We start from the raw sequence: 13,875 nt of genomic DNA, 5'->3' as shown, positions 1-13,875 counted from the left end.
CAGGGCTGCACCAGGGAGAGGCTGCAATCCCACAGTCAAAGACAGCTGACAGACTCAATGGCAAGGGTTATACTGTGCCACACGTGGCCTTGTAAAAGAAGTCAGATTTTCATGGAAAGAAAAAATAAAGTTTACACATGTACAGCAGACATAGGCTGCTCTCACAAATGATTGGAGACAGTGGCAATGTGATAACATTCAGTGCTATTTTATGGTTACGATATGAAAACATTCGGAAAGGTTTGGGAAGTACATCTTTCATACATTTACACTTACAATATGGTCTAAGCACACTTAAAATAGAGACATGGTAAACAACTCACAAAAGCCAGCATCACATTCATCACTGTAATCAATATTCAGGGGTAGCAGGGTTTTAAGAAGATGTCAAAGTGTCTGAGGTTTTGTGAGTTGTTTGGAACCGTGTTTGCTACTTAGGATAACATAATGATATATTTCTACCAGCTAAATAAACTCTACGTATCTATTATTTTTACTGAGAAGGCAGTGCAAAAACACACATATACATAGATATATGTATGCGTGTCAACATTAAAATACCTGCAACAATCATCACTGATGCCTCCAGTTGTTCTTTCCCCCTGGTTATCCTTCAAGAGATGGATGGTCAAATGGAGAGGGGTTTGCTGCTCGTCTGCCCTACGGAGCATCATGGGATCCCTTCCCCACTCAAGGGTCCACTAGCCTCACACGGGTTTTGGTTCATAAGCTGCTTAGAATTCAGTCATAAACTAGTACTGAATATTAATATAAAAGCATGATTTCAGGAGTCAATGTTTTTCTTAGCGCAGATAGCCTGGATAAGTTAATTTATTTAATTTTAAGGCCACTGTTCCATGAGAACAGTGCGAAGAGTACACCAAAACAGATATGTTATTCACAATATGGCTTGACAGGGAGGTGACAGTACTGTATATAACTAATCACCATCCAGGGAACCGTTCCTCTGGGTTGCTATTTAAACTTATCTGATATAATATAATTGATGCATCATGCCAATCTTCAAAATAAAACTTCACAATATATTGTACAGTCGGCTGCTTGTTTTGTCCATATAGAGAGGACAGATTTGCAGCAGAGAGCTAAATGAATAGAGTTCAGCAAATAAGACAGTGGGATTGGAGAACACTCTTTTATCGTCAGTACTTCTGTCACATTGAAGAAATCGTATATGGAAGCCCAATTGAAGATGAAAGGATTCCAAAAACAAAAGTCCAGATTGCACAAGAAAACAAAACCCACAAAATGAGTAAAAGTGCAAATGTCTCCAATATTAAATTGACAGAAAAGTGTACAAAAACAATAAAGATCCAGGTCATAATATTTGAAAATGCACATAATTAAAGAAAGTTTCAATAGGGTTCATAGCTTTACTCTTGCAGATAAACACCAAATGCACTTAGTGAGGGAGTTACTGCAAAGATGACTGCTTGCACAAAGAACCTGAAATGCTGATTTTAGGGATGCTTGCACTGTGTCGCACAAAACCTTCAAATAGTTGCATTAAAAAAGCAGCATGTAGTCCAATAGATATGCAAGAGTCTGTAAAATCTGTTTTAAATCATGTTAATTTTGGATCCACTGTCAGATAGAAATTGTTGCTAACAATGAAATATGACCAATAGAATTAAGTTTGCTCAGTTGGAAACTTGAAGCTGAAGATGACAGTCATTAAGAAACTTCAGAAAGTCCTGGATTAAACTTTACATACCATTCATTAATTATTTTGTATGAGACCACTGCTCAAAAGCCTTGAGTTTCATGCAACACAATACAACAACGCTGCAAATAATCAGAGGTTGTGCTTCTCAAACTGAATGAGTACATGATCAGTAGACAGTTCCTTTGTGCAACCAGCTTGTGTGTGTGCGTGTGTGTGTGTGCGCACGTGTTCTAGTCTCTAGAGGTTGTTGACTTACCTTATATTGGTTACAAGATTAGGTTTCTTTTAATTTTATAAGGTCAACTACATGGTCAGTTATAAAGCATATGTCAATGTGTTGGTGCAACAGAGCAGGGGGAGGACAGGCAGAAGGCTTTTCCAGTGGATCCTCTCAACACAAATACTGTATGTCAACAACCTACCGCTCCCCTACCCCTGGCTCGTTTTGGTCTTCACCCCTCCCTAAGTAACTCACACGCTTCTCACAACACATATATAACACCACAGTTTAACATGCTTAGGGTAGGGCCTGTTCCTCTTAGGCATGCCATGTAATGTGGCTGTGCTGTGTTGTGATATTGTGTACCGTGACCGTATGTCGCCATCTGAGTGTTAATGTGACCCTCCCACCCTTATCTTAGTCTACAGCTTGGCAACACCACAAGTGACCAACCAGAAGCTTGGCTAATGATGCATGAATCGTGCAAAGTAACACACAAGCAAGTCCATCTGAACAGTCGGGAGTATGCAGAGGCAAAAACAAACACACGCACACCATAGCTTCCAAAGAAAATAACTGGAATCATTCAGCCTGGCATCTCTGAAGCTCAAGGGTTCCCCACTGTATGTAGGTATGTCAAGTTTGTGCGTATGTATAGGATGTATGAGGATATGTAGTCTAAGCCCTCTCTCTTTTGGGGGGGGGATTGTTTTACCTGTTGTGGATCTGAGAGTTGAAGTGACAGTGGAGGATGTCATTGAAGGCAAGCAGTCGTCATCCTGGGAATAACCAGCCTGAATAGCACGGAGGTAACTGTGGCTTCGAGTGCGGAACGAACCAGGCAGGTCCAAAGCCTCCATGGCCTGGGATTCTACTTCACTAAAAACGGACTCGCAAACTGACTCAAACTGGCCATTGATCTCAGTCTCACTCACCTGAGAGACAAAAACAGGAATAGCAGTCCTTAATTTTTCCTCTTCCTTTCTCTTTCTCACTTTGATTCTTCCCCTTTGCACAGCAAATATGAAGGAGTGTTAGCATAAGGAAATGCCACTGTCAATTCCGACCTTAAACTGAATAAATGTCAAGATCAGATGGAAAAAAAGGCAGATGACAACAAAAGACAATCAGAAAAATATTGAGATTGTATTATACAGCATTCCATACACCACATACCCAATACCCCCCGAAAAGATGTGCTGTACTGTATGTTACTACATGGAAAATAGAAAAAGCTACAGTCTCATTTCTATCTGTAGCTCTAGCAAGTCAATTAGAAATATTCAAAATTCTTTTAGCTGACACAAGATGAATTTAGTTGTTGATGCCAATATCATGTAACAAAATCATGTTGCTCTAAAACAGTTATCTCTCCAATTCTGTCCTACGCTGTAACATCCCCTCCTCTCCCACATAATCTTCTTTGCAGCATTTAACGCATTAAATTATTTTATAGAAGAGAACTGGGTTCCACTATTATTTAACACTATTTTGTATTAATGCTATTCCTACTATTATCATTATTATTGTTAGCCTGTGTTAACAGTCACAGGAGTTAGCTGATCGTAGAGCCCTTCTTTTGGACAAAATCTCTCCTCTTGTTACTCCCTCTCCATATGGAGGCTTTCTTGCTGTGTGACAAATCTCCGTAGCAACCACATCTTGTGCCACCACAGAGGCCCAAAACAGACTTGCACAAATGATCCAACTATAAATTCTTAGCAGGGTATGGGAAAGGGGAAAGCCTGAAAAGGTTGGTTTGTCATGTTCTGTTAGACATGAATTTGCTTTGTCTCCAGCCCTATTCTCTACTTCTGCACATTGGTTGTAGTTTAAAAAATAAAAGCTCCATGTAATCAAAACAAACTGCTGTTTTTGTTAGCTAGCCAATTAGTTGGCATGCCACACCAACAGGAGAGTGATAAATTGTTTTTAAGTGGCCTATTTCAGACATCCAAGGGCCAAATCAGAATACACTGATGTGAAACTGATAGCTTTGTTTCTCAATTATGTGCAATTTCACATTTCTTTTTATCAAAAAAACAAACTGTAACATTAAACTGTGTCTAGAGCTGATTCAGAGGTTAAAGCATCAATTCTTAATCTAACACAGCACAGATTAGTTATGCTTATTGACTTCAGTTTAGAGAGGCTATGCCTACTAAACAGCCTCCAGTGTGGACACCTGTGAATGTTTTCTGTCTCTGTAATGCTCTCTACACAAAGCTACTATGTACAACACAACATAAGCTCTCATTTGTGTCTCCAGGTGTTGCCACTGTGCCATGTATGTGTTTGAGACTCACCTGGCTGACGCAGCTAGCCTGACTGAGGGTGCTGACGGCACGCATGTAGCTCTGGTTGCGAGAGCGGAAGGGTGGGGGATGAAAGGCGGCAGGGTCCAGCGTGACACTAGGGTGGGGCCGCATATCTCTTGTGGTTTGCAAGTGGTAGCCCTGGCTGAACAAGGACAGGGGGTAGGGATGGATACGATTGCATAGTTCAAAAGCCACACATGGAACAACACTGGAAGACAATGTACTGAACAAATCTACTAGCTAGTATTTATGGACATGGTGCGTCTTCTGTTCGGGGTATTTCATGATTGAGAATTCAATCATAAATCAATGTCAGCCACTTGAATGACTCATCTCCTCACGGCAGTATCTGAACTGCTGGGATCACCACTGAGCTATTTTTAGTGACTTGAGTTGCAAGCTTCTAGTCTCGCTCCAAGTGTCCTATGAGAAAACAGCAAGTTTTCCATTGCAAAACTAGAGTGTGTGTACAGCTTGTCTCTGGTTCTCATTAGAGAAACAATGAGAGCTAGGAGCTGCAATAATAACAGATTATTACATTCTTGATCAGAGGCTAAGAAACGGGGCTGATTTGTTTGTGGACAAAAGTGATCAGAGTCCAACTGAGGTTATTGTAACAGAAATAGCACAGAGCACTTAATGGCAGTAGGGATGATGGATGCATGACACTCCCCTAGGTTCACAGAATTTGGCTGTATCTGAAAACCACGCTGCCTGAACTGTCACAGAGGACAATAAGTAGTAGGATAACAATTAGTAGGAATATGCAGGTGAAGTAATATCACATAATGGAATATTAGGTAGTGCTGGATAACAAGGCAATAGATACATGTCCACACAAAGAGACGGAAAGACTATCCAGAGTTCCAGTGGTTTAACTTTTCACCTTGCTGCAGTGAAGTACAGATGGACTAAAATAAATTCTGAAAGTCAGAAAAGGTAGTGCATCCCAAGAGATAAAATTTGTTTGAAATTTTGCAAACCAGCTGTTTTTATTGTGACACTGTATTTAGATATGATCAGCACCACAAATTTCAGCCTTCAAAACAACCTCTCAGACATCTTCTCGTCATACCGCATACCTTAACACAACAGTCAGTAACTTTACCGTAGGCCTTTCAACGTGTCAACAGTTCACCCAACCAGTACGCAGAGACACATTTAAGCTTGCTCTCTTGAGTCCGACATTGTTTTAATGGGACAGTTTTTCTACAGACTTGTCAACAGCACTGTGATGAGGCACACTGCCTGTGTAAGATGTTGGGTAAATATTGGAACTAGCAGACAAAAAGGTCACAAACAAAAAGCCCATTTTGTACTGCAACATTCAACAGAGCACTACTTTACCTGATCTCATGAGTGATCACAGTTGTTGATCGAATGCCTGACTAATAATGTGGTTATAAAACAAGCCAACAAGTACAGCCCAGCTCTAAATAGAAGCTTAACACATTTGTCCAAGCATGCATAAATGATGTGAGAAACAATAAGAAAAACTTTTCCAATCATGTTGTTGCCAACCAACTTCACTTGAAATCACCAAATAATGTAAAACGTCTTCAAATCTCTCAGGGATAGCTGAGCAAAAAGCAGCATCAGCAAACAGCAGTTTTACTTGGACAGCATGTAGTCAGAGCAGTGAGTCTCAGATGGTTCCGATTTACAGAAACAAAAAGGCGACACTGATCTCTCTCAGAAACCTACTTAAAGTACTGAATATGCTTTTACCAGAGTTTTGTTTGGCAGAGACACTTCCAGGAGCATGTAGTTAGCAGTTGAAATGCAAGTCAGTTGTGTATGAAACTTTGTAATCGACACTCCAGTTATTTCCCACAAGTTATTATTTATTCCTTTCACTAAAATACTAATTATACTAATACTAGGGATAGAAGTGTGTGGAGTAGTTTGCATTGCTGAAAGAAAGGTCTTGATGCAGTATTGACTTGCACTACCATTGCTCACTGTGAGCATGCTGATGAAAGGCTCAGAAAACATTGTTGTAGCTTTGGTGATTTCACTCTTATGTTTCCGGTTGTATTGACACTCGAGAAACGCCCTGCGTGACAGCTTCACCGGTGCGTTCAGTGCATGCATAAATGTGCAACACTGAAGCTTAACCTGAACCGTTTATACTGATGTTGTAGTACAGTCCATGTACCATTTACTACGGTCTTTGTCCAACAGTCCAGTTACTGCATCTTCAAAGTTGAGAGGACACACACTGTAGCAGAATCTAAGCCCTTGCATGTAATAAGTAATAAGACTAGAAAAAAAACTGTGTATTGACACCAAAGCAACCACCCATTCCTTCATAATAATATACTTAAGAGAATGTCAGCTATATGTAAGGTAAATTTCTAAAAGGTTGAGTGTGAAACGCAATGCATCCCTTTGCATCCTTTTGCCTTATTTTCCACATAAGCATTAATAATCCATAAATGGTTTCATGAAATGAAGTAGGATAAAATGAAATCAACACATAGCTTAAGCTTTGACATATTGAGCTAGGCAGCCAAGCCTACCTTTGGGAGTCTAAATGGGGTCTCTGCATGGCTGATTTGAGGACAAGAGCATCAGGCCGAATGGCCTTCTGTGGGGAGGTCTTAGGGCTGGCGTCGGAGTCACCACTTTCATCATCCACCTCCCCCATAGCTTTGACATAGCTACTGCTACGCATCCGCCGACACGGGATCTCATCATCCTTCTCACCTGGGTATCCACTCCATTCATCCTGGGGCACCTGTGGGAGATAACACATGTGTGTTGAATACTATGTACACAGTCATAGCCATAAGGTTATAATACCTTTTTTTTATTATTATTATTTGTTTACTTGAGCCAATGTCTGTGCTGACTTGTTAAACCATGGTAGAGTACAGATGTAACAGTGGGATGTCCTGCTTAGAGACAAAATGTTAGGCTGGAACAGTCAACTACACCAAAGATATTATTTGCAAGTACAATGGGGCCCAATTACCCAAAAGAGTGTGAGAACTGTATGAGTCAAGTAGTCGAATAGGCTCAGGCTGGTTTTTCCCTAAACAGAAAATTAAGCTGATTCACCTCCTTGGTTTCAAACTCCACCTCTGTTTCATTCCCTTCTGAGCTCTCAAATTAAAGCTCAATGCTTAACCTTCGACAAACCCACTGGACCTGATTCCTTCAGCTGGGGTTAAGCTAGCTTCCTATCTGCAGCCATGGACAGGCACTTATCCTTCTTATGAAAAACATTAAATACTGCTGATGAAATTGTTTAAACCAAAGCAACCGTGGTACTGGACAACTACAGGAGTAACTGTGTCCACAAGAGCCACAACTCCTGTGCATATCTCAAGTAAAGCATGACAAAGTAACTTGTCACTGTGCTTACATTGCTTTTTTCACTGCAGTTTAATTTCCAGTAATTACATGAAGCTTATGGGTGAATATTGTATAACTAAAAACTTATTATTCAAACAGACACATTATCCGTGTACTTGGCAGGAATAATGACACAGGCAGACAGGGGACTAATTCTGAACTTGTTTGCCTGCTGTTCTTCCTGTCATTACTGCATGTGGCCCCTGGAGGGCCACAAAGAGGCTGCTTCACTGTGCTCTGTCGATGGTTTGGAAAAAAATCCAAGCAAATTGTCTGTCTCTCCATGGTGCTTAAACGTTCAGCCGCTGGCTTGCGTTATGCCGTGTCTGAAATCACAATGTACATATGCAATTGAGTGTCAAAATTCAGAATGTCCAATGTGTAAAATGTATTCAGCCTGTCATAATCTAAAAAAGACCCCACAGCATGTACATGTATTTTCTGTCTGTCATAAACACCATTAGGGTAACAACAGGTTTAATGTGAAGAATGAGGTTTTTAGGCTTAATGGCCTGAATACTTGGACAGTTGTTTTCTGGAACTTAATTCATGGGCTTTGGGGTAATTTTCGAGTTAGATTTGCATCTTTGGCTCATATGCTGAATGACGGTCTTTCCTCTGGCTTCCATTTAAGGTTCTATTTGCAACCATTCATCTGTATGATTATCTTAAAGTGTGCTTCAGCAATGCTCCATCAACAGGCATTTTAATCACACAATATATTTATTGCTCTGTGGTGCAATACAAGAATCAACAATACATCACGTGTCGTACACATATCTGTGTAACTGAAGCAGAAATGTGTCTCCAGAGACAAATCTTTTTTTTGCAAAGCAGTGAACCTTTAATGTAATTATTCACAGTTATGTTTCACTGACTTTTATCAACGGCTGAGTTGTGCGATGAAGGGAACAGATGAAGTATAATGATGGCACAGATTTCCAGCTTTTAGAACACACATGAAGTAACATTACACCATCATTTAATAAGAAAGAGATATTAACTGAGAAAAAACTAAAGTGCAGGAGGAACCTTTTGATTTTTAACACACTTGTTTGACTTTTTTTTTTTCCCCATGTATTTTTTGAAGTTGCCTTTAATATTCTTGTGGTCATGAAGCAAATGCCAACATTGAAATGCAATGCATCCTGCAACTAATTTAGAGCGTTTTAAGGACGAAAGAGCACTGGTAGATATTCATGTTTCATTTTGCAATATTTTCATATGGCAGTGATTCATGTTAGCCCCGGTTCATCAGAGCCACCTCACTTGCTGTTCTAATCACCTTAATCAGCTAGTTCTTTCTCCGTAAAATCCTCTGCTGCATTAAGAGCTGTGGGTTTTGTACGTCCAACAGCAGCAACAGTAGTTTGTCTGGAATAAACATTGAAAGTGGGTAGCCAATGTTTATTAGCCTGATGCTGCCTGGAAGTGCGTGGGAGTGTAAGTGAAGGCTCTTTCCCAACTGTATTCTTTTGACTAGTAGGTGGCAATAACAAGGAGCACCGCATCCTGTGAGAGAACTGGTCATGTACTGTGGATATTTATTATACACACAGATTTACACTGATTGCACTGTGGGTTATAAGCAGGACCTTAGTGGCAAGGCATATGTGCTATATATATATATTTTTGGTATGTTTGCATAAGTTTCACCCAGATGTTCTGGTTTCTTTAACAAAAACCAAGATGTTGTGGACTGTTCAAAGCATAGCACTGCAGTGCATTCGCTTTGTGGTCTGAAAAGTTGTTTCTTTCTTTGAACTTAATATTTTTAGATACTACAAATACTTTACAGTAGGGTGTATCCATTGGTGAATCCTTCATTTAGATACATTGTAGTATTTTTGTAAGTCATACAACATTTGAGAAATTCCAATCATTATCAAGTTTTTCACTTTTACCACTTGCAGTATGCCAGCTTTTTAACAACTATGTAACTTTAATAGTATCCATATTTACCCTTCCATTCATCAATTTTAATAGAGTGCATGTTTGTGGTTTGGAAGAAAATTAATCTGAAGTAGCGGGTGAGATTGATCAGCACTTTTCTAGGAGGAACTCAAATACTATTTTACATCTGCAGGATCATCAAACTAGTTGGATGGGTAAAAACAACCTTTGAGAATAACACTCATATTTCAAATCAAGACGTGGGCATACTTAATTCAAGGATTTGTAGGAAAAGATTAATAGAATTTGCCTTACACTCTTAGCGGTGATGCAGCTTGTGTAGTTTTATGCTTGCACAGCAAAGGCTGCCAATCATACCCCTGAGGCCTGGGGCTGTAACTTTTTAAATCAGCACACTGTCATTAATGGCACAGCATCACTGCTAATACAAAAAACGTATGAACTCTTCAATTAACTTTGACTGATTGCTAAAGGAGCACAGCATATGTTTTGACATACTGTGCATTAAAATAAATCTAAGATTGTAATAAAAATGACTGAAATCGTCAACATTCAAATACATATAAAGTCACAGGACACAATAGCTTTTCATGTCTAATAACTGCAAACAGTGACAGTTCTTAACATTTAGCATCAGGATTAATATAGTGATGAAGTGATTGTGTACTAATTTCTGTACACTGTGGCATTCTGCTACAAATGTCCACACATAACCAAGTGCTCATGTACTGAAACCAGTAGGTTTTAATCAGATTTCCATGTGATAGAAATCAAAGTAGAAAATATCCAGTTTAAGTCTTAAAAATCAATTACTTTCACTATTTCTGATATTTCAGTATTCCATTTACATTTTGACCACCTTGACCTGGTTTTACAGAGCTTGAACTGAGATTAATGTTGACAAATCAGATATTTCACAGGATCTAAATCAATGCCCTTAACAGACGCACTGAGGGTTTGTGATGCTGAAGATGGCGATTTACGATGGCAATGTGTCACACGCGACATGCTCTGGCACAGTATTGATCAGGCATGTACTAAGTGCGCCACAGTGCCAGTGTGTAGTGTAGCTGTAGCAGTTGTCCCTGTGGATGGTGCAGCTTTAGCTCTTGAAACAACAGCCTGAGGCGCAAGGCTGTCTCTAATGATCTGACTGTTACTCACTTTGCCCAATCATAGACTGTTGCTGTTTCTCTGCCACAATCGCTGAGCTGTTCTCACAGCAGAAAGCAGAGTGGCTGATACCCCCCCCCCCCCCCCCCCTTACCTTTTTTTTAACAACTAGAGGTGGAGTAATGCTTTCTCTATCACTTCTGTTCTCACTGTCTGTTCTGGTCTGCCATCTGCCCCACTCGGTTTCTCCTTTAACACCCAATACCCACCTCTGTCTTGATGGCCCGCTTCGGCAGGGCAGACAGGTGAAGGACTAGACAGCATAGCAAGGTACTTACATGAAAACATGAATTTCTCCACTATGGGAGGTGGCAATTGGGAAAATGTAGAAAGATTTAGAGATGCTAATAATAGCAGCCATTGCCTTCCACCATCATTAATCTCATATATTTTACTCAGATGTTTTCCCCAAACGGTTTTGTAGTCAAGATGAATGGGTTTCTGAAGCCTTTAGACCATATGTTACTAGAACTCTCCTTTGAAACCAAAACAAATGAACTTCTTTTGGGCAGCATGGCTCACTGCCTCAGCACTGAAACACTACATTTCAGTATGAAACAGCAAAGTAGGACAATGAATGATGATCATTCAGTTCTCTGGTATTATGATATTAGGCACCATCTTTGTGTGTCATCTGCTTAAAAAATGAGAAAGGAGTACTTCCCAACCCTGCCTAACTTGGCAAGTAACATGAAAATTAGCTGGCCTGCTTCTGTCTTCCTTCAAAGACCTATCAGTAAAATTATCACGCACACTAATCTGCTGTGCATACATTTATCCTCTCCCACATGGGTGGAATAAAATGCAGCAGTTGTCTGGAAACTAAATTAATCAGGCTTAAAGACAGCAATAAAGTAAAAGAATCATTTTCCTCCTTATGCACGACCATTGATCGTCTGGGGCTGTGGTTAACAAGACAGCCATCACTCACGGAAGCATCTCGCTACCTCATTAGATTTACCTTATTTCTGTGCTCATTTGATGCTGTACCTGAAAGATTTTCAGCTGTGCCCTTGAGGCAGCTAGACAGGCAAGTCAAGTAACTAATGAGGGTGTACCTCATTAGTTACTACTAAACACTGAGAATGCTTTGTGTGAAAATAACCTTGGGATGAAGCATATTCTCCCTGCAGAGGGTGATTTCATAAGACCATGCAGCAGATGTTAACGTGTGTCTACTGTAGCACGCAAAACACTGACCTGTGAGAACTGGCAAAACCATTTGTATTTCATAAGTGAAGGAGTGCTGTAATTTCCTCCCACAGTATGCCACCTAGTTGTTGGCTGTTGAAGAGGTAAGATGTGTGATTTGTGCCACTGAATGCAATCCAGTGAATTCTTAAGTTTTGACAGTTTAGTCACCTAATTGTAAATGCATTAAGTAAGTGCAGGATGTTAAACCCCCTGTCACCAGAGTGCTGATTATTGCCAAAATCTGTCATTTAATTTTAATTGAAGCATGTTCGTAAATGCCCTGTTTTACTTGGGCATAAACTTCTTGACTCTGTAAATGCAGGGTGCCCAAAGAGACATTATTTGTTGCAATGGCCACTATACATCATAGGGAGGACACCAGCTGAAACTTAATGAATGCAACAGGGGACACTCTAACAGAGACATCAAGAAGAGACAAAGTTCCTCCCTAGATAATCTTTTCAAATTCCCTGCCATCACCTGAGAGGTTTCATTATGAAACTGAAGCAAAGGCACTACACTGGCTATGTTTCAGACAAGGAAGGGCAAGAACATATGATTGATTGAAGCTATGTGATTTATAGAGTACTGCAGAAACCTTGCACTGTGTGCATTTACTGCATACTCAATACTGTTTCTTACCTTCATGCCTCATGATGTTGGGACCAGGCCAGACCATCATTTATTTACACTTAGTTTAATCCTGCTATAAAATGTAGGGTTCATCTTACACAGATGACCTGGCAAGTTAGTGATAGATATGTCATAATTCGTAAGTCAGTCTTAGAAGCATTGAAAAAAAATTGAAAGAAAGTAAAACGAATACAGACTAGAATTACAGCTTTGTGGTTGTATGCCTCTGCCAACTATTCACGTTGCATTTACGTCTGTCTGTCCAGACTCCTATTCAGTGGTGAAGACTGAAGGAATTTAAGGGATGTAGTGTATTTTTTTTTTTTTAATCAATCTATTGACGTATGGTTCCATTGTAGAAAGTAGGAAAAATGTTTTGTCAAGTTGTTTTTTTTAGACTCAAAGTGATTGAAAGCAGGTATGTAAATTTGAATCTTTTTTGATTTTTTTTTTTTTTTTCATCATGTTAACAGTTTGTATCACATAAGCTGCACGCCACAACAGAGGCTGCTGGCTTTAGGTGGCCAGCCTGAAGACTTGACACCTCCTAAAACAAGATTATGTCAACAACTTGCCCAACGCAGACCTGTCCTCCTCGTGACAAGTGAACACAGACCTAAAGGACCCAGACACATCAAACAGATAAAATCCGATGAGCACACAGAGTGTTGACCACGACGCCTGTGTACAGATCCCCCCTCACTTATTCCACTGAATAAGGCTCTCAGTGTGGACATGCTCAGTGCAGAATGTGCTCATGTGGCAGCTGCTGGGTCTCTGCCTGCTGACACATAAGCTTGTCAAATGCCAGTGAAAGAACCTCTGTATTGACAGCCTTTCTGTCGGCATGGCACACAGGCAACTGCAGTTTGTGTGTCTCTGTGTGATGTGCACCGCACATAGGATCAAAGTACATGCACTGGGCAACAATTCAACCTCTCTTCCCTCTCCATGCATGGACAGGAATGCATCCCCTGCCTAAGAGAACTATGTATGGGTTGTATGAGTGCAGCACCATTCAAACCCACGTTAATTAGTCAAAAAATAAGGCAGATGGTAAAAGGTGGTTACAGTGCATGTGTGTAACTCAGTTTTTATTTTTCCTAAAATTGGGTGTAAATGCAATTGTGGCCAACCCATTGTTACATTTTAGGTGATAATGTGAGGTACAAGTGCTATCATAATGGGTGCAATGTGAAAAAAGGGCTGGAGCAGGGTGAACACAATGTAAGTAGATGGCATACATCATCTTTAAGGGGGAGTTGGTGCTCTCAAGCTTTAATAATAGTCAATAACTTCAGCTCTTCTCATCCCCATCACAAGCAGATGACCATTTCATAATGGGCTGAGAGGCCAACTTGAAATGTGTTATTGAAAGG

The 13,875-nt window shown here is 40.1% G+C and overlaps 1 protein-coding gene across 1 annotated transcript in view; it reads right to left on the bottom strand.

Annotated features, from left to right (window-relative positions):
- Window positions 1-13,875, bottom strand: part of dlgap2b (discs, large (Drosophila) homolog-associated protein 2b) — a 69,389-nt gene that overhangs the window by 5,477 nt on the left and 50,037 nt on the right. Inside the window, exons 3-5 of the mRNA XM_070988056.1 lie at window positions 6,745-6,962; window positions 4,211-4,364; window positions 2,620-2,839 (exon numbers count right to left, since the gene is read on the bottom strand). Of these exons, the coding sequence (XP_070844157.1) occupies window positions 2,620-2,839; window positions 4,211-4,364; window positions 6,745-6,962 (592 nt within the window). The remainder of the gene's footprint in view (window positions 1-2,619; window positions 2,840-4,210; window positions 4,365-6,744; window positions 6,963-13,875) is intronic.

This window comes from Chaetodon trifascialis, chromosome 19 (genome assembly GCF_039877785.1).
Source record: "Chaetodon trifascialis isolate fChaTrf1 chromosome 19, fChaTrf1.hap1, whole genome shotgun sequence".
Lineage (NCBI taxonomy): Eukaryota > Metazoa > Chordata > Actinopteri > Chaetodontiformes > Chaetodontidae > Chaetodon > Chaetodon trifascialis.
Note: the sequence above shows the minus strand (reverse complement) of the source record. Positions and strands in the feature narration are given on the sequence as shown.